General features: G+C 41.5%; 1 protein-coding gene across 2 annotated transcripts; it reads left to right on the top strand.

Annotated features, from left to right (window-relative positions):
- Nucleotides 1-2,899: 2,899 nt before the first annotated feature.
- DDX18 (DEAD-box helicase 18) lies at nt 2,900-24,370 on the top strand. 2 transcript variants are annotated; one of them, XM_079993663.1, is made up of 14 exons: nt 2,900-3,104; nt 4,678-4,857; nt 5,750-5,896; nt 7,271-7,406; nt 8,338-8,438; nt 8,548-8,747; nt 8,827-8,941; nt 13,072-13,211; nt 16,045-16,206; nt 19,713-19,865; nt 21,134-21,247; nt 22,141-22,197; nt 22,879-23,056; nt 23,698-24,370. In XM_079993663.1, exons 1-14 carry the CDS (start codon nt 2,966-2,968, stop codon nt 23,841-23,843), a joined length of 1,968 nt encoding a protein of 655 aa, XP_079849789.1. In that variant the 5' UTR covers nt 2,900-2,965; the 3' UTR covers nt 23,844-24,370. The 2 variants fall into 2 exon arrangements, with proteins under 2 accessions (XP_079849789.1, XP_079849788.1); XM_079993662.1 differs by having other exon boundaries at nt 4,669-4,857.
- The last annotated feature ends 517 nt before the right edge of the window (nt 24,371-24,887 follow it).

The raw sequence follows: 24,887 nt of genomic DNA, 5'->3' as shown, positions 1-24,887 counted from the left end.
CGCTGGCCATGCTGGTGGGAATCTAACAGCATTTTGAAGGCATCCCATTGGCTATCTCTGCAGTAAGGCGGAAGCGAAAAAATGATCTCTTTATAAGCTTGACCCTACTGTGCTAAATTCTTGCAGCAAACTATTCACATGAGCTTGTTCAACAGCAATGAAAGCAACACAACAATATAGTCACAAAAGTTAGGTGGCCCTTCTGGGGTGGGGTTCACCTTTTTCTGGACAAAAACTGAAATTGGCCTTAGAGTTGGACCGAAATCTTAAGCCAGCTGCACTCCCTCAACCTGGATTTAGCATGTGTCTATCTCGGTTTAGAAAAATATGAAGACATAGAGTAGTTGTTGGGGGTTTTCTGCATGTGTTTTAATAAGTGGTCTGGAGGGTTAGACATTACAGAAGGGTCAATTTCTTCAAGCCGACAAGGTTTACTGAATGAGCTTCCCAAGCCCTCCAAATAGAAGAGAGTCACTGCTGTAAGGCAGACAAGGTTAAATTCGTTGACATCCTCCTGTGTTCCTTTGGGAAAGGATGCTTCAGCAAACTGTCAAGATTTAGAATCACAAATTGTGACAAGTGGTGCTTGAAATGTCTCTCTAAGCCAGATAGAATGAAGCCTGCATGAAAGATTTGCACCTCCAATTAGCGGCTTCTTACCTTCAGTGACAACTTGAAATGCATTCCCAAGGTTACTCTTACAAAGTTGTCACCTAACAAGCCTTACTCATTCCAGTCCTCCCAAACTTTTCTGAAGTCGCCCCTCCTGCCAAGAGAAAACATTTGTTATGTTTTTATTAAGCGATCTATAAACTCCAAGGACTTGGTACAAGTTTAAAACAGTTTTTAAAGCATTAATATATTTTAATCATTCATACATACTTTCCCAAACAGAAATCAGAATGCGTGCGAAGAAAAATAAACATGTATTTGGGCTTCATTAAAAAGAACCTGTTTTTTCTTCATTCCTGTACATTAAAACCATCGTCTTTCTGCACTGAGAAGTGGTAATATATAAAAGGTAGCAATAAATTATTCCGATTTCTAAGAACACATCACTGCTGTTGGCTAGTGACAGTGAAAGTATTACAGAATAACTGTTCTGTTTGCACCACCTACTGTCCAAAAAAGTATGTGGAACATATTGGCTTGATAGGACTGATGGGAACTAAAAGAAGTGACATTAGAACAAAAGGTCACTCAGTGCCAACTGCTGAAAGAGCAGCTGGAAAATTCAGTTACTTGACCAAGTGAAAAGTAGCTGCTCAACTCTCATCCCAGGAATGCAGCCAGAACTCCTAATTGATAATCCGATTCAAAGTTGAAAAGCTCGTGTTACAGGAGGTCTGCCTACCACCAGGCACTGACAGTGAAACAGATCGGCCAGATCGGCTCTTCCTGGCTACTGACACATTATGCCATTTCACTCGTGCCACTGATACCAAGCTGAAGAGGAATGCAGTCTAGTTTCTCTTTATTTCTGTTTTCCACCTACCAAAACAAAAACCACCTTGCAAGTTTTGCCTGAGGATGGAGACTGATCTGGATAGCAGCTGCAATGTACACTTTCAAAATCGGAATCTACCACGGTATGTTTCTTTGACCCTGAGGTCTGGGGTTCTTTAGCTGTGATTCCTTGAACTGCACGGGTTTGGACTAGATGACTCTAGGGGTCCCTTCCCCTCTACATTTCTATGCGCCTATGAAAAGCTTCCTCACTATTCTGTGATACTTTAGTTTGGTCCTAAAAACCACAAAGTTCCCTTTGCTTTTTGGAAGGAAAAAAAATGTTCCTATAATAAACATAAATGATTCATTAGCCTGCATTAACTTTTCCATGAATATTAAGAGCGCCTCCTGCCAGTATATGTCTGAACTTTGAACAATATTGTCCTTGAACCAGTTTACATACCTCTCTGGTGCTTTATGTGCATACTGGGGCCTGCTTTGTTACATAGCTGGGGCTTGAAGATACAAACTGACACCTTATAGCTGGGTTCATCTGCCTAGCAAAAACGAGGCAGTCTTGCAAATATTTATTATTTGGCATAATTTTTCGTGGGTAAAAACCCACTTCATTAGATGCATTGAGTGTGATCTACGCTTACGGGGGCATAGAGAATAGAAAGGATAAGGTTAAAGGGCATCGAAATGCAAAAAGCGAACGGCGCTCAGATTGCATGCAAAATGACCATTGGCAGCAGCAGTCGGGGGTGGCACAGGGCATCTAGCATCGCTAAGCAAACCGGCAATGCCGTCTGGGCTCCGCAAAAGCAGTCCAGTGCGTGTGTCTGTCTGCTCAGAAGTCAGTCCCGATGAGTCCAACGAGATTTGCTCCCGGCTGCTCGGTCCCAGCGCCTGCCAACCTAGCAGTTCGAAAGCACCTCCGGGTGCAAGTAGATAAATAGGGACCGCTTACCAGCGGGAAGGTAAACGGCGTTTCCGTGTGCGGCTCTGGCTCTGGCTCTGGCTCTGGCTCTGGCTCTGGCCAGAGCAGCGATGTCACGCTGGCCACGTGACCCGGAAGTGTCTCCGGACAGCGCTGGCCCCTGGCCTCTTAAGTGAGATGGGCGCACAACCCCAGAGTCTGTCAAGACTGGCCCGTACGGGCAGGGGTACCTTTACCTTTACCTTTAAGTGTGTCTGTAGCACCAGGGACTTGAGCGGACAGCTGCAGAATGTGGCTTTGCTCTCTGGTTCAACTGCCATTGAGAGACGGAGCTCTGAGGAAAAGGAGTAGCGGGGAGAACCTTGCGCGCTTTCACTTCCCAGCTGCCTGCGCTTCTTCCTCCGAGCCTCGAGAGGCCGCTGCAACCGGACCCTTTGGGGCGGAAGGAGGGAAGCGAATGGGCACCGGAAGCACTCGTGCGCCGGCCTCCGCCGCTTCCGACTGCTCCTTCCTTTTTCCTGCCTCCCTTTCCCTCTGCGCACGTGGGGTCGGCGGTGGCGTTCGGTCTCCGCAGCCATGGCGGCCAATACCGGGAACCTGCCGATGCGGCTGCTGCGCAAGAAGCTCCACAAGCGCAACCTCAAGATTCGCCAGCGCAACTTGGCCCGGCAAGCGGCGGGGGCGGCGGATGGCGCGATGGGCCCCGGGCCCTCCGGTAAGACGGCGGCCGGTGGGGAGCGGGGACACGGGCGCCCCGAAGGGAAGCTAAATGGAAGGAGGGGAGACCAGGGACGGGCTTTTCTGTTTCATTTGTGCGTTGGTGTATTGGGTTTCTATGCTGCCCTTCATCCGGGGGTCACAGGGCGGGTGGCTGTATAAAGACGCAAAAAAGTACATAACAGTGTAACGAGCAAAAACAGCAACCCCCCCCCAACAGCTTAAAAGGGTAATTAATTATTGAGTTACCCAAAGGCCTGGGGAAAGAGGAATGTATTTGTCTGGCGTCAAAAGGATCCCCTTTTGTGTGACGTTGCTCCGTCACACACACATGTATTGTGCCCAGATCAGACTCTCGTGCGCCGGCTCCGGCGCAAAGACAGTGTGTGTCTTTGTATTTAAGAACGTGAGAATAGCCCGCTGGATCAGGCCAATGGCCCAGGTAAGTTCAGCATCCTGTTCTCAAGGTGGCTGGCCAAGGGGCTGTGTGAGTAAGCAAGATTCGAACACAAGAGGGCTCTCCTGTGTTTTGGGGCAACTGGTATTCAGATGTTTGACTGCCTCTGACCATGGAGGCAGAAGCAGATTCCTCCAGGAATTTGTCTAATCCTCTTTTAAGGACATATGGGTTGGTGGCCGGCTCTGCCTCCTGTGGGAGCAACTTCCGTAGTTCTAACTATGCACCGCATGAGGAAGTGCTTTCTTTTGTCTACCCTAAATATTCCAACATTCAGTTTCATATCATAAGAACATAGGAAGACTGCCTTATATCGAGCCAGACCAGCTTGCTCAGTATTGTGTAAACTGACTGACAACGGTTGTCTGGGGTTTCAGGCTAGAGTCTCTACCAACCCTATCTGGAGATGGTGTTGGGGATCTGCTTTCAAGGCAGATAGTTACTCTACCACTGATCTGTAACCCTTCCCCAAGTTCTAAGAGTTGTGAGAGAGGGAGAGAAACTATGCACTTCCTCCATGCCATGTGTAATTTTATAAACTCATGTCATGTCACTCACCTTTTCTCTAAACCAGAAATATCCAACTCCCGAGAGACTGTGACCTATTTGCAGTATAAAAAAACTGGCAGTGATCTACCCATTGTCATTGGAGGCAGAAGGAGTGTGCATGGGGTGGATGGATTGCACAGAGTTGTAGAGTTGTTGAGCTTTTTGGGGGGAGGATTGCACAGAGTTTTTTAGCTTTCCCCTCTGTAACTTTTTGTACACGATAAGGATCCCGTGATCTAGGATCAGCCAGGGGTCTACAGGTAGATCGTCATACCGGTAGAGGAGTCATTCCATCCCCTTGATTGTATTTGGTTGGCATTCTCTGAATCTTTTCCAGCTCTACAATATCCTTTCTTTCTAAAACATGTGCACACTTACTTTTTGTGAGCAAGAAGAGGTTGTCCATTGGGTCCAATAGAGAGAGTGTATGCACCAGTAGTAATTAGCTAGAGGAGCTATGAATGTGATCTGGCTCTTAAAATTCATGTGTGAAGTTGTTGTTGTTTCCTAAATGGTGTCAGACATTGCTTTGATTTATTATTGTTTGTCTCATTAGGAGCAACAGTTGAGGGCATCGCGGAAGACTTTTCCAGCATCTCAGAAGCAGCAGCTGAAGAACAAAAAACAGAGGGTGTGGAACAGACTAAAGTAACACCAAACAATGGTGAGGCTGGAAACACACAGCCTGAGTTGAAAAAGAAGAAGAAAAAGAAGAAAAGAAAAATTGTGGCTGATACAGAAAATGGTATTATATCTCTTACTTTTATCCAGTTGTAAAAATGCCTTTTATGGGGGACTCAGGTGCCCAACAGTTGCCTATTAGGTGCTTGGGAACCACAGTGCAAGGGGATTGCCAGTCCTATGTTTGTAAGTTGCCTTGTGCAGTTTCAAAGTTTACCTTGTCTGGTTTCAAAGTTTAAAGAAGTAGTACAAGTGCCTTGCAAGTGTGAAGCTTCTTCAAAGAGCAGCACTGGGAGGGAGAAGCAGCTTCTGTTGAATGGAAACCTTTTCCACCTCCTAGAGCAAGGCGCACTCATCAGCTGATGGGCAGTTGGGAATGCACCTTGCCCCAGCAAAACAACAATCAAGCCCACTTTAAGATCTGATTGTTCCTTTGAAGGCAGAGCCTTACTTGGTCTGCAGCTGATGTCATGTGTAGGGCAGATGGGGAGGCCTCGTAGGCTAAAACTGGTTCTCCATGATGTGGGAATGCGGCCAGTGGCTAATACCATAGTGCTGTCTTGTTATTTTCTGGGACTTTTTAGTTAGTCCATATTGGAAGAGCAGTAGATAAACTGGCTGTTCATCTGATTGAGCAACACAATTCTGCCTTCTCTGTTTTCTTCTTCATTCTCTTCTGCTTTCTAGGTGACTACTCCACATAGTGCAGAACCAGCTTTTCCCTCCTTTTGCAGCTTAGATGCAGAAACTTTGGTGGTGATGTGGCATAAGTACATTTTTGTCCATAGTTTAAATGCCAAAACCAGAGATCAACAATGTGGAATTTCCCCCCTAGCCCTTTCAATGAATGTACCAACTACACTGACTGCCGTATAGATTTTTGCTGCAGACTGCTAGTTCATATGTACATGTCCGGTATTGGCATTGATTGATTTCCGTGCATTGTGTATACACAGAAACTAAGAAAGCAAAAATGGAGGAAGAATGCACTGAGGAAGAAGAGACCTTTAATGGGGAGCCCAAAGAAGAAAGTAGTGAAAGTTTGGATGAGAAAGAAGTGTCTGAAGATGCTGATGGACCTGCTTTGCCTCTAGGACTAACAGGCAAGCTCCCCCCACACCCCACTTCTTCGTTCTGTTTCTTGTTTAGTGAGATTTTGTCTTTCAAAATGTTCAGATAGTACTGGGTTTTCTCTTTTTTAAAGCGAACTTTAAGTCAATTGGTAGTTTCACTTATTGTCTGTGGACTGACCCTTGGGAGTAAATTTCATTGAACTCAGTGAGATTTATTCAACTGGGCTTCAGGGCTCTGGATTTTGATTTCTGTTGATCTTGGAGATCAAGTTATCCTTGCTTTGGTACCCAACTGCAGCACTAACCCCTGGTTATCAGTGGCAAGGCTTGATGGAGCAGTGCAGCCCACGCTATGTCTGCAGCTCCAGCATTCATATTGGTTAGAGTGGAAGGTGGGGTGGGCAGGAGGGATGTCCCTTTACGGTGCCAGTTCCCAGGCTGTGTATGATTGTCCGTAGCATTGTAGCCTTAAATTGCCCAGACATGGGGAACTTTCCCATGTCAATCTGCACAACTCAAGCCAAGAGATATTGGCAAGCAAATGCTACACATGCAGTAGGCCATGAGTAGGCAAACTCAGACCCGGGGGCCAGATCTGGCCAAATCGCCTACTAAATCTGGCCCTCAGCATGTTTTTACATGAGTAGAATGTGTGCTTTTATTTCAAATGCATCTCTGAGTTATTTGTGGGGCATAGGAATTCGTTCATCCCTCCCCCTAAATATAGTCTGGTCCCCCACAAGGCCTGAGGGACAGTGGACTGCCCCCTACTGAAAAAGTTTGCTGAGCCCTGCAGTACGCTGTGTATGGGACTTGCAGATGTGTAACTCCTTCAGGCATTGCTGCAATGTGGCTTTCATATGTGGAAAAATTAAACCATCTCAGCAACACGCTAAGCTTATTTGGTGGTCAAATGATTCCAGAGAAAGTTGTGTGTACTGAGGCTGGGAATGCTTAGGAGCTGGATAAGTTACCGTATTTTTTGCCCCATAGGACGCACCTAGTTTTTTTGGGGGGAAATAAAGGGGGGGAAATTATTCCCCCCCCCCCCCAGGTGCTCTGCGCTAATCCCGAAGCTTGGGGCGTGCGGAGCTCAGCGCACCCCAAGCTTCTGGGTGCAGGCAAGCTCTCCGCTAGCCCTGGGACCCCCCTCGCTCTCCAGGCTTCAGCGAAAGCCTGCATTCGCCCCATAGGACGCACACACATTTCCCCTTCATTTTTGGAGGGGAAAAAGTGCGTCCTATAGGGCGAAAAATACGGTGGCTGTCGTCAGAATTTTCCGTGGTGTGCAGAAACGAAATTTGATACTGAAAGACCAGCTTTGTTCTACTTTAAGAAGGGTTTGTTGCTATTTATTTTGGCATGTTGTCAATGGAAACTGACCAAGATCATTTCTGCCTTCAGGTGCTTTTGAGGATACGTCCTTTGCTTCCCTTAATGGCCTTGTCAGTGAGAACACGTTGAAAGGAATAGCTGACATGGGCTTTACGCACATGACAGAAATTCAACATAAAAGTATTAAACCACTTGTGGAAGGCAGGTAAGAAATGGCTTGTGGAAGGCAAGTGTGTTTTGTATAGACTCTTTTTTTGTTTGTTTGTTTTTGGGTAATCGTATCAATGGAAACTAGCCACGATAGCTGTGTTCCGCCTTCACAACTGGACGCAGCAATGCTTCTGAGCACCAGTTGCTGGAGATCACAGGAGGGGAGAGTGATCATGTGCTCAGATTCTGCATGTGGGTTTCCCTGAGGCATCTGGTTGGCCACTGAGAACAGAATGCTGGACTAGATGGCCCATTGGCCTGATCCGACAGGGCTCTTTGTATGTTCCTATGAATGCAAAGTAACTAAGGAGATCGCTCTCGGATAGCCACAGAATGATTTCTCCTCTCCTCCCCACCCCACGTGCTGTTACTGGGATTGCTGTCTTGTGCATACTAGCCGGATAAGAGCCCAAGGGGTAATATTTAGCATGACTCCCAAACACACCATATGGAACAGGGAAATGCACATCTGTAAGGGAAAGGAAAGGAAGAGCATGGCCTGTTTGCACAAGGAGCAGTCTGATATGCAAATGGGGCATCACAATTGGCTATCACCCCATGGGACTTAATTTGAATAATTGCTTATAGGATCAGGCTGCGTTTCTTTCTATCTTATTGCTGGGTTGTGAGCATTGTATTAAAGCATGCCACATTAAAATCAGTGAAGTTTGTGGTGGAAAATTAAAATAGTGACAGCTGAAAGTAGTCCCACTTATGTATTTTGGAAAACGATTTTCTGTGTCGTGTAATAATGTAGTTTAGGCTGCAATCCTATACCTAGAAATAAGCTCAGTGGGACTGACTTTTGCCTAGGCATGCATAAACACAAACTCTGGGCTTATTTATGTTTACCTTCAAAGTTATTCTTGTTTGACTTTAAATTGTTTCAGTTTTCCTGCTCCTAAATTCGGTTATTTTATCTGCAGAGATATTCTAGCAGCTGCAAAAACCGGCAGTGGCAAAACTCTGGCATTTCTAATTCCAGCCATAGAACTCATCTACAAGTTAAAATTCATGCCCAGGAATGGTAAGATTTTCTGCATTGCCTTCTCACTTGAAAGTCTGAAGATAAATTTCGGGATAATTGTTTGCCATTATGGTCTCCTTTCTGCATCTTTCCCTCTGCCCCCTTTCAGGAACGGGCGTCCTCATCCTTTCGCCTACTCGGGAACTTGCCATGCAGACCTATGGTGTCCTCAAAGAATTGATGACTCATCACGTCCACACTTATGGCCTGATAATGGGAGGCAGTAATAGATCTGCTGAGGCACAGAAACTTGCAAATGGCATTAACATCATTGTGGCAACTCCAGGCAGGCTTCTGGACCATATGCAGGTGGGAAGAGGAATGCGTAGCTCAGGGCTTATTTTGTGTGCCTTGTGATAGCTGGTGACACTGTTTAAATGCCTTGCAGAATACTCCAGGGTTTATGTTCAAGAACCTGCAGTGTCTGGTGATCGATGAGGCAGATAGAATCTTAGAAGTGGGATTTGAGGAAGAAATGAAACAGATCATTAAGCTCCTACCAAGTAAGCCAAACATTCAAATTGTCCTCATTCTTTCTTTCTTGAGATAGCAAGGAGAGCGGCAGTCTCAAAACACTTTATTTTTATTTTTTGCAGTTCTTGCTCACTTCTTCAGTGTCTTTTGCATTTTCATTTTAAGCACTGTACAGAATTTTAAATGGATGTGCCTTCCTTACAGCTGGCTTAATAGTAACATTTGCAGAGTAATCCCATGCATATTTACTTAGAAATTACTTCCACTGTGTTCAGTGGATCTTACTCCCAAGTAGTCATTAGCACTTGCTACTCGGAGATTTAAATGCGGTTCCGACGCCAGAACTATATAGAAGTACAAGAAAAAAGAACATAAATCAAGGGAAACTACCGAAATCGTTTAATGATCTGGAAGAAAATCTGGACCTAATAGATATATGGATATACAACCCTACAACGAAACAATTCACCCATTTCTCTGAACCACATCAGAGCTGGAGCGAGCTGGATCAGATATGGATCTCAAGAGAATTAATAATAAGAACGGAGAAATGTGAAATTCTACCCAGAACCTTATCGGATCATAGCCCAATAACATTACAATTAAAGTGGAAGATCCAAGGGCTGTACAGATGGAGAATGAATGACTACCTACTTGAAAAAGAAGTGATCGAAAAAGCTAAAGTTACCATTAAAGACTATTTTGACTTAAACATCAACAAAGGGACAGGTATAGACACAGTATGGGATGCTAGCAAGGCTGTGTTAAGAGGCCTCCTGATACAACAAAATACCCAAAGAAAAAAGGCTAAAGAAAAAAAGAAGAAGAATTAATCAATCAATTGAAAGAATGCGAAAAAAATATGATAAAAACCCCAAATGACGATGGCTATAAGCAACAATATAAAACGCTCCAAACAGAATACTCGATATTAATAAGCCAAGAGGTGGAATGGGGAATAAAGTTAATGAAACAAAGGTCCTTCGAATCGGCAAATAAAATTGGAAAGTTTCTGGCGTGGCAACTGAGAAAAAGAAGAAAATTTAGTACCATCAATAAAATAAAAGTTGAAGAACAAGTCCTGGAAGACCCCAATGAAATAAAAAAGAACTTCCTTAAATTCTATGAGAACCTATACAAAAGAGAAGAAGAAGATTTAACGGGCATCGCAAAATATCTAGAAGAAAATAGTCCCAAAAATATATCAGAAGAGGAAAGAACCGCCTTAAATAAACCCATAAAAATAGAGGAGATCCGAGAGGCAATCAAGAGGATGAAACTGGGGAAAGCCCCAGGCCCAAACGGGTTATCTGCCAAGTATTACAAGGTCCTAGAGGAACACTTAACACCAGTACTATGTGACGTAATCAACGAGATACTAAGAGGAGGAAAAATGCCAGCATCCTGGAAAGAAGCCTATATCACGTTGATCCCGAAACCAGATTCAGACAAACTTAACATCAAGAATTATAGACCGATTTCATTACTAAATAACGACTACAAGATCTTCGCAGATATAATGGCACACAGACTTAAAAAGTGTTTAACTAATCTCATCCATATTGACCAGGCCGGTTTCCTTCCCAACAGACAAATAAAAGATAATATTAGACATACAATAGACATCATTGAATACTTAGAATGTCATAATGAAATTCCCGCTGCTTTAACGTTCGTCGATGCCGAGAAGGCTTTCGACAATGTCTCCTGGGGTTTTCTGATAAAGTGCCTGGAAAGATCAGGGATAGATGGCACATTCCTGGAAGGAATTAGAGCAATCTACACACAACAAAGAGCTAGATTAATTATTAACAATACCCTGACAGAACAGTTTGAAATAGCAAAAGGCACTCGACAGGGGTGCCCTCTGTCACCACTGTTGTTTATCATGGTTTTAGAGATAATCACAAACAAGATAAGAAAAACCCCAGAGATCCGTGGCATAAAAATAGGAGCGAAAGAATATAAACTGAAAACATATGCAGACGATCTTATGCTGTCATTGGAAGAACCAAAAGAGAGCTTCGGCAAAGTGTTAAAGCTACTAGAGGAATTTGGAAAATTATCCGGATTTAAATTGAACAGAGCAAAGACCAAAATAATGACCAAAAATATGGAAGAAGAAACCAAAAACGATCTTGAAAGTCAAACTGGAATTAAAATAACCAAAAAAGTAAAATACCTTGGAATCTGGTTAACTATGAAAAATATAAATCTGATTGAAAATAATTATAAGAAAACATGGAAAGAAATAATGAAGGACTTGGATACATGGAATAGAATACATCTCTCGTGGTTGGGGAGAATGGCGGCGATTAAAATGACCTTACTACCTAAATTACTCTTCCTATTTCAGAATATACCGATAATTAGAGGAACCTCAATATTCAAAGAATGGCAGAGATTACTTTCTAAATTCATTTGGCAGGGAAAGAGACCAAGAATCAGATTTAAATTGCTCACAGACCAAAGAGATAGGGGTGGCCTTGCGGTTCCAAACTTGAGGTTATATTACGAAGCTGCATGTCTTTGTTGGGTAAAAGACTGGATTGTCATCAAAAACAAAAATTTGTTAGATCTAGAGGGGTTTAATCTAAGATTCGGTTGGCATGCCTATTTATGGCGAGACAAGGGAAGGGTTCATAAAGGTTTTTCTAATCACATTTTCAGAGGGCCACTGCTGGAAGTGTGGGAAAGGAATAAAAAACTGTTGGAGCAGAAAACGCCCTGGTGGTTATCACCAATAGACATTTTAACAATTAAAAAATTAAATATAGAGGGGGAAAGAGGGACATATGAAGATTTACTAACCAAAACAGAATCCGGGTGGAGGATTAGACCTTATGAAGAAATAAAAAGCAAGCTGACTGGCTGGATTCAATACCAGCAAATTAATTCAATGTGGAGGGAAGATAATAAGATTGGAATAAATGACAAGAAATCTAGATTTCAGATTGAAATAATAGAAAGTAAAACAAAATTATTATCAAAAATGTACAACCAGTTGCTTGAGTGGGACACCAAGGACGAGGAAGTAAAGGATGTGATGGTGAAGTGGGCGGTAGACCTAGGGTACAACATAGAGTTTGACAAATGGAAGGCATTGTGGTGTAAAGATATGAATTTTTCAGAATGCACAACACTAAAGGAAAACATGTATAAGATGATGTACAGATGGTACATAACGCCGGTAAAACTACATAAAATGTATAGAACGGGCGATAAACTGTGTTGGAAATGTAAGAGCAAGGAGGGCAAATTCATTCATATGTGGTGGACGTGCGAGATTCTCAAAAATTTTTGGGAATCCATCTATAATGAATTAAAAAAAATTCTTAAATACACGTTTGTTAAAAAAACCCCGAAGCCTTCCTGCTGGGGATAATTGGTAAGGATATCAAAGAAGAAGATAGAACCTTTTTTCAATATGCAACGGTGGCCGCCAGAACCCTCATAGCACAGTACTGGAAAACACCAAAAATCCCAACACTAAAGGAGTGGCAACTTAAATTATCCGATTATTTGGAGCTGGCTAAATTGACACAGAAAATAAGAAATCAAAGAAGTGCAAAATTTAACAATGAATGGGATAAATTTAGGATATATATGGAAATAGAGACAAGGGGAAAATCAAAATGTTGATCAGAAACACATATGTACTTATAGAAATCACAGTAGGCATGAGATAACGCTTACTACGTAAAAAGTTTTATTAAGGAATAGACACAGCAGATAGATAAACAAGATAATAATTTCCGAAATCGAGATAAAGGGAAGTCGATCAATGTCATTAAAGTTGTATGTATTTCATGTCTTTTTTGTTTTTTTTCCTCTTTTTCTGTTTTTTCTTTTTCATTTTGTCTTTTGTATGTTTGTGAAATATATTTATGTCAAAATTTAATAAAAAAAATAAATAAAAAATAAAAAAGCACTTGCTAATAAATAAATAACGTTTTTGGTGTGCTTCTACTTCAAAACTGGACTGCTATGAAACTATTTGGCTCTTAGTTGAAAAAAACCTGTGACCGGATAATTTTAGAAATATCCAGGTTATACAAAGAGCAAGTGTGTTTCTCAAAGCATTAGTGTGTTTTATTTCATTCAGTCTGTTGCTGTAATCCATTCAGTTGAAGTTGCTTCCTATTTTCCTCCCTCCCAGAGCGTAGGCAGACCATGCTGTTTTCTGCTACACAAACCCGTAAAGTTGAAGACCTGGCCAAAATCTCTCTAAAAAAGGAGCCATTGTATGTTGGGGTTGATGACAATAAAGAGACAGCAACTGTAGATGGGCTTGAACAGGTAACTATCAAGTGGTGGTGGTGGTGGAAGTAGTAGTAATAATAATAGAAAGATACATTAGCTTCTTAGCAGAGTTTCTTTCATTTTTACTGCTGTCCTGGACACTCATTTCTCTGCTTTTATCAGATTTCACTTTCTCCAGGCGCCCTTTGTTTTTCATATTGTTCTGGTTCTTATGTAACTCTTAAGTTATGGTTTAATTCAATTGTCCCAACCTGGCTCAGTGCCTTAACCAGGGTTTATTCACCATGACTAAACCACACTTTTAAACAATGGCTGCTTGTTGTTTCATAAGCTTTTATTGTTGACCACACATATAGTTCCACAGACATGCATCTAGCACAGGCATAGGCAAACTCGGCCCTCCAGGTGTTTTGGGACTACAACTTCCATCATCCCTAGCTAACAGGATGATGGGAATTGTGGTCCCAAAGCATCTGGAGGGCAGAGTTTGCCTATGCCTGATCTAGCATCTTCATTGTACAGCTTTTACCATATGCTGAAGCTGTAACTTCACTCTGGACTTTGGACTGTTAATACCTGTTGTTTTGTGGAACCCAACGTTTGCTGAATTTGTATTGTTCTGCTCTGGGTATAATGTTTTGCTTTTGTTTTTTTTAAATTGTACTGTAGCATATATAATTGTATCTTATATTGCTGTATCCTGCCCTAGGATCTTAATAAATAAGTGCTACATGCAAACCCAGACATTGAGATCTGCATCCAAGTTCAGCCATTGTACATAATGTTTCTAATTTTGGCTTACAGCTGATCACTTTTTTCAAATATTCATGTAATTTCCATAACAAACCTGATTCCTATGCACCTGCAGTGGCATTAATTGTCTCCTATCTCACTTGGAATGGTCTTGTACCAGATTTAGACTGGGCTTAGGTTTATTAAATTTGTATATTGCTTCCTACTAAAGTCTCAAAACAATTTACAATTAGGATAAAGAAGATAAAAACACAGTCACATTAAAGGCAGATGCTGCCCAAGCAATTGGAGAGGGAACCATCTTTGCCTGGCACCCAAAAGGATAACAAAGTTGGCAGTGACTAGCCTTAAAAAGTCATTCCTACAAAAACTGCAGGAATAGATGAACATTAGTTGGGGTGAACTTTAATTGTACTCATGCAGATTCTCTTTATAGTCCTTTTTTGTAAGGAAAATAGAACTTAAGGGGCTTAAAAGTAAAACCCACATTTCACTGAAATCTTTATTCAGGTGGCCTGACATTTTCTTTTTTTTTTTTAATATAATATTTATTAATAGTTTTTTTTTTTTAAATTATAACATAATAAACAAAACATACAAAAAATATCACATTTCATAACATATTTTCTTATCCTTTTTGGACTTCCTCACATCTCCCTCTCCTACGTTCCAAAATATAAAAATTAATTCAGCAATTTATCACCTTGTCCCCACCTTATCTAATTTTCCAATGTTATATCTTGAATTTTAGATATATTCATTTGACTTTTTAAAACTTTTTAGTTTAGCCTAATCATTATCTAAAAGTTGATTTTTTCCTAAATTTAGCTTATCTTCATAGTTCAGTTTATCTAATTCAATGGTGCCAAGTTGTTTGTGATCAAGCATGCTCCTTAACATTCATACAGTTTACAATATTTTTGCAAATAGTCCTTAAATTTCTTCCAATCTTCTTCCACCGTCTCCTCTCCCAGGTCTCGAATTCTGCCAGTCATCTCAGCCAGTTCCATATAGTCTATCAGTTGCATCTGCCATTCTTCCAGTGTGGGTAGATCTTGGGTTTTCCAATGCTTAGCAACGAGTATCCTTGCTGCTGTTGTTGCATACATAAAAAATGTTCGGTCATTCCTTAGCACCCTCTGCTCAACAATGCCCAAAAGGAAGGCCTCTGGTTTCTTAGGGAAGGTATACTTAAATACCTTTTTCAGCTCATTGTATATCATTTCCCAGAAGGCCTTCACTTTAGGGCAAGTCCACCAGAGGTGAAAGAACGTTCCTTCACTTTCCCTGCATTTCCAACACTTATTATCAGACAAGTGGTATATTTTTGCAAGTTTGACTGGGGTCATGTACCATCTATATATCATTTTCATTACATTTTCTTTCAAAGCATTACATGCAGTGAAATTCAGCCCAATGGTCCATAACTTTTCCCAGTCCTCAAACATCATATTATACCCAATGTCCTGTGCCCACTTTATCATAGCCGATTTAACCATTTCATCTTGTGTGTTCCATTTTAACAGCAAGTTATACATTCTTGAGAGTACCTTAGTCTTAGGCTCTAACAGTTCCGTTTCTAACTTCGATTTTTCCCAGGTGGCCTGACATTTTCTAAGGCCATCATTTTTGAACATGTTCACTGGAAAATCCCACTGAATTTAGTTGGATTGCTGGCAAATGTGCATAGGATGGAACTTTAAGAAAACGTAACTGTTTTCTATGATGGGATGTCTTTCTTCCTGCAGCCCCCAGTCTTCTACAGAGGGTTATCCAACCCTCCGGAGCAGATTTTGCCATCACAGCGGGCGGGGGGAGCTGCAGAAGGAAGGGGAATCCATTCTGCCAGTGGTGCCTTTTCTACTGGCAGATGAATAGCATTGGAATCGGGTTTGTTTGTTTTTAAAACCCCTTTTTGATCCCTTTCCTTTAGTTGATGGGAGTCAACCACACACTTCTGATCAAAAATTTTCACAAGTAAGAGATTAGGAAATGGGTTATCAGAACACAATTCTTTAGGTGCATTTTGGTACAGTGTGCTTCCATTTGGAAGTTGCTAGAAATAGTACTATAGAAGGCTATATGTACATAAAACCATTTTCCCAATCATTTTTAGGGTTACGTAGTGTGCCCTTCAGAAAAGAGGTTCCTCCTGCTTTTCACTTTCCTCAAGAAGAATCGGAAGAAAAAACTGATGGTGTTCTTCTCTTCATGTATGTCTGTGAAGTATCATTATGAACTTCTTAATTACATTGATCTCCCAGTCCTGGCCATTCACGTAAGTATATGTTTTGGAAATGACAATCTACTTTGAAACTGGCAGTGTTTATCCATGACTGTTTTGATCACTCAAGATTTATTTTGGGTTAATATACATAAAGCTGAATTCAGGTTTTTGGGAGTGACTATCGATCAGGGCATGACTTGGAGCGCAAATACCACTGCTCTGGTGAAGAAGGCCCAGCAGAGAATTTATTTCCTCAGACTTTTAAAGAAGAACAATCTGAGTGAGAGACTGCTGGTGTCCTTCTACCGAGGCTCCATAGAGAGCATTCTCACATACTGTATTTGTGCCTGGTTCTCCAGTTGTACAGCTAGGAAGAGGAAGGTGCTCCAGAAGGTCATAACCACAGCCCAAAGGATTATTGGTCATCCTCTCCCATCTTTGGAAGAACTGTACGGTTCCCGTTGTCTTAGGAAAGCAAACAACATCCTGCAGGATGCATCTCACCCGGGATACAGTCTGTTTGCACTACTGCCTTCTGGCAGGAGATATAGAAACATCAAGTCAAGGACAAATAGACTGAAAAATAGTTTCTATCCAAGAGCTGTGGCCTTTTTAAATGCTGTAACTCGATAGTGTGACCTGGGAGTTTGATGGGTGTGGGTGTGGGTGTGGCTGGAATGTGGTTTGTTTGGTTGTTGTTGTTGTTTTGCTTTTGTTGTTTTTAAGGGATGGCATCCAATTTCGTTGCACTTGTGCAATGTTGCACTTGTGTAATGACAATAAAGAATCTATCTAAAGAATCTATCTATCTGATAAACCAGAATCTAGCAGTAATCCGTCACTTGTGAGTTATTGCGTGCTCCCTTTTCACTGGCTGCGTTCAGAGGTAATGCTAAGCTTTGAAGTATTATTTGTTTAACTATCCATGAGATGCATGCTGATATATGCTGCTTGAGTACTCCCACAATCTATTGCCAAAGTTCGTTCTTGGCTTCCCTGCTCATTCATGGTTTCTTTGAGAGAAACAAACCAAAAGGGCTGGTTTAAGCAATGCTAAGCCAGCTGCTCCATAGTTTGTTTTTCTGCTCAACTAAAGGATGGTGCTGGTGTTCAGTTAAATGAACCATGTTTTAAGCAAACCAATAGCTTAGCGGTCATTATGATGTGATGGATGTTTATAAGCCAGCCGTTCTCAACTTGTGGGTCCCCAGATGTTGTTGAACTACAACTCCTATCACCCCTAGGTAGCAAGGCCAGAGCTCAGGGATGATGGGAGTTGTAGTCCAACAACATCTGGGGATCCACAGGTTGAGAACCACTGTAAGGCATTTTGACAGTGTTCAACCAGTACATTTACAAAAATTTTGGCCAGCTAAGTGCCATCTTTAACTGACAGCTGATCTCAGACTTATGGGACTTCCAGGGCACACTGTGAATAATTTCAATAGCCCCTCTTTTTGGCAAGAAATTTACCCTGCTCTATGCTATCATGAGACCCCTTTTGCATCTACAGCTGGGTGTTTTGAGCCGACTTGCAAGCTTGAATAATGCATGTAGCTTTGAAGTTACTGTAAATTGCAAGTGGCCATTTATGAAGCCTGAGAGTGCATAACAAGAATGTCAGCATCTCGGCAAGATTTCTGCAATGGAGTCATAAATTAACCTTTAAATGTCATCAGTGGAACCTTTCTCTTAAACCTGCCTTTAAAATGCTTGTGTGAAGAACTCGGTTTTGTCAGCAAGGTTGAAGTTGTTTGTTAGAATGTTGTTAGCTGACAGTTAACCATTTTAAGTGTGTCTGCATTAATGTAGTAAAGTGATTTCCCCCCCAGTGCCCATACTGTGGAAGAAGCAAAGCACCCTTTGTTTCTTCTTAAATTAACACAAAAATGACTATTCAGGTAGAATTTACTAAATTAACTGCAATACTGTGCACTTTTTAGAAAGCAAAAAAAAAAAAGTTTTTCATTCTCTCCCATAAGCAGACTTTTTCTGTTTTGTTTTGTTTATGTTTTTGTTTATGTTTATGTTTACAACTGATGCAGTTCATATTCTGCCAGTTTACCTAACCTGGAAGGCCCTGAGTATTTCCAGTGAAATGTGTCATTGCAACAAAGAACTTCAGGGCAGATTTGTGCAACAGTTTAACAACCATTCAATGGCAGAGGTTTTTTATTTGTGGTAGAACCCATTCCATTCCTGTGTATGGGTTTTACCATAACCTCTCTGGAATACAACTCCCATTAGCACACCATGCTGGCTGAGACTAATGGGAATTGTAGTCTAAAACATTTGGAGGGCACTAGGTTGGTTAAGGATGTTTTATTGTATGAGCTGCTGCTGGTTTTCTTTACACCCCAAAACAGGTTCACCAAAATAGGTGTACCATAGATTTATGTGGGGTCAGGGAGAGGAGAATGCAGACTTAACCATGCGTTATTGGACAACGTCTCTAACCATCTACCTGGAGATTTTTATAGTTCAATACTTTTTGAGTTATTTTCACACTGAAGTAGAAAGTGTGATATACAACATAAATCAGTCTTGAACTGCTACTTTCAATGGCTATGCTCTGCCTCCCATGTTGGAGTGTGTCTCTGAATGCCAGTTTCTGGGAATCGCAAGTGAGGAAAGTACTGTTGCACTCAGGTCTCTCTCACAGTCTTCCTACTGTAAGGTAAAGGTAAAGGGACCCCTGACCATTAGGTCCAGTCGTGACCGACTCTGGGGTTGCGGCGCTCATCTCGCTTTATTGGCCGAGGGAGCCGGCGTACAGCTTCCAGGTCATGTGGCCAGCATGACTAAGCCGCTTCTGACGAACCAGAGCAGCGCGCGGAAACGCCGTTTACCTTCCCGCTGGAGCGATACCTATTTATCTACTTGCACTTCTGATGTGCTTTTGAACTGCTAGGTTGGCAGGAGCTGGGACTGAGCAACGGTAGCTCACCCCGTCGCGGGGATTCGAACCGCCGACCTTCTGTTCGGCAAGTCCTAGGCTCTGTGGTTTAACCCACATCGCCACCCGTGTCCCTCTTCCTACTGTAGGCTGCTCTTCTTGCATTTTCTCATAAAAAGCAGTAATTGCTGCCTTTTTCCATGCTGGACATTTGTTCTGATTTTATGTGGTGGCTGAAAGTGTAAACTGACAGCCAGCAATTCTCTGATCTAAATCTTGCCTTAGGCATGGATTTGCTGGAGTGTTTTTTTGCAAACTGCAGAGCCTTGGCATACTGGCTGCAATATGGGGATAGTAATGCAAGCCTTTCTTTACAGGATTCTTGTAAGAATTAAAAAGCACTATTTATTTCGCCGTGCATAATATATCACAGGTTATTTCCCACACAGTGGTGGTTCTGACACTTGTTCACACCTAGTTATGGATTTGGGGTTTGTTGGGCAGTATAATTTTTGACATAATTCTGATATATTTGTAGCCAGGTTGCTATTCATGCAGTGTGATGCATGTACATTATAGGGATGTGTTGGCTTTCAGGCTCTCTCTGGAGAATCCCATAGTTGCTTATGAACCTCATCATGAACATCTCACTTTCTTCTAGGGCAAGCAGAAGCAAACGAAGCGCACAACGACATTTTTCCAGTTCTGCAATGCAGATTCTGGAATACTCTTGTGCACAGATGTAGCTGCTCGAGGACTGGACATTCCGGAGGTTGACTGGATTGTTCAGTATGACCCACCAGATGATCCAAAGGTAGTACAATTTCCTGAAAGATGTATGTTTTCAGAGGCGCTGTGGATTTAACCCACCTAAGAAATTCCCCCGTGTTCCTGAAACTAAATGAGACCGCAAATCTTAATATATTTATTTATGCATATTTATAACATGCACTTATAATATAGCAAGGTGGCATACGGCGTATAAGAATAAAAATAGAGCATCAATAAAATCCCTGCTAAGCTTGACTTCACAATTTAACATTTAAATTTTATCTATTACATTTCCTCCAAGGAGCGCAAGGTGGCATGCATACGTTTCTGTCCCATACAGTGATTATACCCAATTTCGTTTTGCTTCTGCAGGGTTTCTGTATCCTGTACGTTCAGACTGTTTTCTGAGACCCTTCAGAATGTTTTTTTTTTCTTTTCTCCCCCTTTTTGGGGGAAATTATTTGCACAAGATTGCTCTTCTAAGGAAACTTTAAAAAGATAAAGGAACTTGAAAATCTGGTATATAGTGAGCAGAGAGGCCAGACTTTCATGCTGCCTTCCAGTTAAATTGCTTGTTGCTGCATGATCAGTTTGCTGAAACATGCATGTAGCTTTCAGGATTGGAGCAGGATCCATGCTGCAGGTGTTTGCCTTCCGGTATGTGGAGACCAGTAGCAGGGGGATGACCAGGGTGGGAGCAGATCTAGCTAGCATGTTCCTGTCCTCACACAGGCAATTCTATAATGGTGGGCATGGAATGCCTGAATAAGGCAAGAGTATTGGAATCATAGCTGGCTCCAGCGATGTTCAAGAGCAGGTTAGAGTGGCATTTAGGTGAGACATTGGGAGCCCAGAAGGAAAGAGCTGGTTAATGTGCTGCTGGCTGCTTGAGCATGCAAATGGTGACAGTAATGAGGAGCAGCAAGAAATAAAGATCATGAGCAGTGGTGGGTCCAGGGTGTTGGGACCTTAGCAGCAGCCAGAAGATGCTAACTTCCAGCTGCGTCGGCTCCGACCAAGAAGAGACAAGCTTCCAAACTCCCCCCCCCCAAAAAAAAAACCCCACAATGCTTTATTTTTCCCATTGTGTATACTCTTCCAAAGCATCCATGCTTTTCCTCTTTTTTTTTACTAATTTATTTTGTCAAAGCTAAGTCCATAACTGAAGTAAATAAGAATTTCATTTGGGGAATAGGAGACTTTTATGTAAGTTTAGTTGCGGATCTGTTTATGTATGAACGCCCTTTGCTGTGCCTCTGTTTACTGTAAAAAAAAATGTTAGTTACTCTCGCATTGTTTCTTTTTAAAAAGGAATACATTCACCGTGTTGGTAGGACTGCCCGGGGTATAAATGGAAGAGGACATGCTCTGCTGATTTTACGTCCAGAAGAACTGGGTTTCTTGCGTTACCTAAAGCAAGCCAGGGTAAGTCAGTGTGGAGCACTGCAGCTAAGCTTTAATGATTAATCAAATAATTTCTACCTGCCTTAATTGCCTAAAGAGTGTTTAACTAAATAACCTTAGTAGAATTGCAGAGCGGCTGCTGTAATGAAACTGCATAATTTAGAAGAAGCTTTCCATCATATGCATGTGGAGTTTAAGGGAGTAGAGAAAATTTAACACAAGCTATGGATGCACTGCTTTGATATCCTGGTTCTTGGTCCCATCGCATATCCAGCAGTATCAGAGCAAACAGAATCAGCTTCTAATTCCCATGATGCCAAGGATGGTCATAAGTTGTCAATAAAATTGTTTGTTTTGTATGTTTTGCATAGAATGGTGAGGGCTTTGATGGAGGCAATACCACCGTGAAGATGTCAGGGCAGTGCGTCTGCATATATTGGTGGTAGCCCACAAGGGGTTCATATAAGCTTGTTTTCCCACCATAAAATGACTCACGAATACATCTTTTGCAGGAATTATGCAAATACAGAAACTTCCATGACGCATTTGCACAGGAATGCATCAGAGTAATTGTCCCCTGTTGGGTATAGAAATGTGAAATGTCTTTGGTTATGGGGGTGTTTCAGAATGCGATTACAAAACAGCTGCTCATGCTGTGTATGAACTTCCATTCCTCTTTGAAACATTTTTGTGTTGAAATCGCTCTCTGGATTTCTGTCATCAACAAAAAAAACCTGCTTTATTTACACTAATTTAGCAAGTGCAGAAGAATGGGATTTGGGGTGAGCCTCCATATGTTCTAGACAGCTGCTATTTGTTTTTAGTGACAGTTCTTTGAACTGATGTTTGAGCAGCACCTGCCTTTTCAGTATCTTCTGTATATAATGTAACAGTTTTCTTAATTATTCTTTTAGGTACCATTAAATGAATTTGAATTTTCTTGGTCCAAAATTTCTGACATTCAATCTCAGGTAAAATAAAAATAAAAGCATTTCTGCCACTTGCATTCTTAAGCTTGCTTCACCTATTTCTTTGGAAAAAATTGTACCCCACATATCTAGGTAACTAAAAATAAACACAAAAAGCAATCTAATGAATAAATCATAATAGAAGAACACACAGTGCACAAATTTGAAGCTATTGTGAGGTGTGAGTGAAGCTAAATTTGGATTAATTTTAATCCTGCTACATTTAAAGTAACGTAGCAACCTACTTATAAAACTAACATAGCACAGTGTGTGTCTTACGTATGTTGAGGCACCTGAGTGGTACCCTTATGGTCTTTCTTATTAGTGTTTAGAGAGAGATGGAGACCAGGATATATTTTTTTCAGAGACCTGGTAAAAAGTCCCACTGTAGAATGTGGAGTTTTCACACTTCGTTCTATGAAGGAAATTTATACCTAATTTTCAAATTCTATAGCCACATATTTTTGTAAAAAAAAAAAAGGAAAAGAACAGTATTTCTTGATAATGAGCTTGCATTGTTAACTTTGAAAACTACAATTTGATAAATGTGTGTACTATTCCAACTGTATTGCTCTATTCTTCCAAATGATAGATGTCAATGTCAGTTACCTGCAAAATGTTCCATTTCCTCATTTATTAGATGACTGTATAATTGAACGTTCCTTCTGCCTTTGTAATTTTCAGCTGGAAAAATTGATCGAGAAGAACTACTTTCTTCACAAATCTGCCCAAGAAGCTTACAAAGCCTATATAAGAGCTTATGATTCCCATTCTCTGAAACAGATCTACAATGTCAATAACTTGGATCTGCTCAAGGTTGCACTCTCTTTTGGCTTCAAGGTCCCACCATTTGTGGACCTTAGTATCCTTTTGTTGCAAAGTATTTCTTCCCCTTTCTATGATTCAGATGTGTTGGGGTCGACTGTTCACTTGTCAGTAAACCAGTTTGTGGGCTGGTAGTAGATCTGGTTCAATGGCAGTTTCGGAAATTCAGAACTGCAGGTGTAGATTTTAAACATGACATTTTCATGTGTAAAAGAAGGTGGAGGGCATGAGCTTTCAGTGTGTAGCGATAGCACTACTCTTAAGGAGGGCCTGCCAGGGCAAATGATTATGGTCTGCTTTTATTGTTTCATTCCATCTTCTTTGCATCCTAAAATGCCCATTGACTCTGTGTTTACATGGACCAGTTATTCTATCCTTTGGAACACGACTGCTTCAGTCACAAGCTTGACGTAATAATGGTATCTAATAGAGGGCTAACTTTGCTCTCCGTAGAAAAACTTAATTGGAAAACTCTGAGCGATGGCAGTCACTAGATAAATTTCTACAGGTGTTTTCTTCTCCCTTGCCACACTTGCAACCTAGTTTTGAAAATGTACTGCTAATGCTATGATTCCACCACCCCCCCAAAAAAGAGGCCTTGGTGCCATCCTTAGAATTTTAATAGCTTAAGCTAATTACATATTTATGAACTTGCATTCCTTGACACCATTTTCTCAGATGTAAACAGCAGCCACGGGAAGAGATTGCAAAAAAGAGGTGGCGGTGGAGGGTTTGGCTATCAGAAATCAAAGAACGTCCAGAAATCCAAGATCTTCAAGCACATTAACAAGAAACAATCAGATAGCAGGCAGTTTTCCCGCTGAGATGCTTGTTCCGTGTTCACAGAAATGGCTTTTGATCCTTCACTTAATTACTCTGTTCTCTGCAAAGCAAGGTGCATTCAGTATAGAATTTGGTATAGACTTTGAAGCACACACTTTTAGGACACAGTCCAGTCCTCTGTGATCATTGTACCTATGCATGGAAGATTCCTTTTAGCTTTTCCCACTTCTTCCAGCCTATGCTCACATGAATTGGCTGCAGTTCTCTTACCCGGGAAAATAGAATGCCTCTTCCTGTGTCCCCTATTCCCCTCTGCAGTGCAGGATATTAGTATTCTTGATATACGTCTTGGCTGACCCTTTGCGGGCCCTCCGGGAGCTAACACTGTGGCTACAATGGATTGGAGCTCAAGTCTCTATCCACTGATACTATGTGGCACTTTTAAAAGGGTGCTCTATTTTCTTCCATGGACTCCCAAGTGATTTGGCATCTCTCGGAATTTTTAGGCTGTATGTACACAGATTTTGCAAGAGGTGATTAATACAATTCTTTTTTATGTACTCTTTAAGTTTTTGTACTCAGAGACTCTTCCTTGTGTTTTCTTACAAAGTAAACGTAGGTTGTCTGCCTGCTATGACACATGGCTGTTCAGAAGCTCTTTAGAGGTTTGACAGCCCACTGAGGCCATGCTTAGAAATTGTAGGTGATTATTCCCCCCACCCCACCCGGTCCCAAGTGGCAATTCCTTTTTCCTCCAAAGCTTCAAAAGCTTTTTTGTAACTTTTGGAAGTATAAAGGATGTTTGAAGAAGAGAGAACCTTTATCCGAGACGTGTATAAAGTGATACCTTACCTTGAATTGAAAGCTTTGAAGAAGTTTAGGGATATTGCGCTCTGTATGAATTTTTGAATTGAGTTTAAATGGTTAGAATTCAAAAGGTCAACCAAAATTATATATCATTGTGTCACACGAATAAACCCCTTTAGAGTTCTGGGCGCATAGTGCACTTCTCAGGCTATTGGTTAGGCTTCAGGCTCCGCAGCCATGTTCCATTAGGGCATCCAGCTTGTGCATTTTAACTGCAT

This window comes from Podarcis cretensis (genome assembly GCF_951804945.1).
Source record: "Podarcis cretensis genome assembly, chromosome: 1".
NCBI lineage: Eukaryota > Metazoa > Chordata > Lepidosauria > Squamata > Lacertidae > Podarcis > Podarcis cretensis.
The sequence above is the reverse complement of the archived record's forward strand: the minus strand, read 5'-3'. Positions and strand labels throughout refer to the sequence as shown.

What these genes read in the sequence shown, in the direction of transcription:
- DDX18 (XM_079993662.1), top strand. Translation starts at nt 2,966, where the DNA reads ATGGCGGCCAATACCGGGAACCTGCCGATGCGGCTGCTGCGCAAGAAG. An exon ending in AAACCACTTGTGGAAGGCAG is followed by an intron (nt 7,407 to 8,337) that starts GTAAGAAATGGC and finishes TTTTATCTGCAG; the next exon opens with AGATATTCTAGCAGCTGCAA. An exon ending in GGCTTCTGGACCATATGCAG is followed by an intron (nt 8,748 to 8,826) that starts GTGGGAAGAGGA and finishes AATGCCTTGCAG; the next exon opens with AATACTCCAGGGTTTATGTT.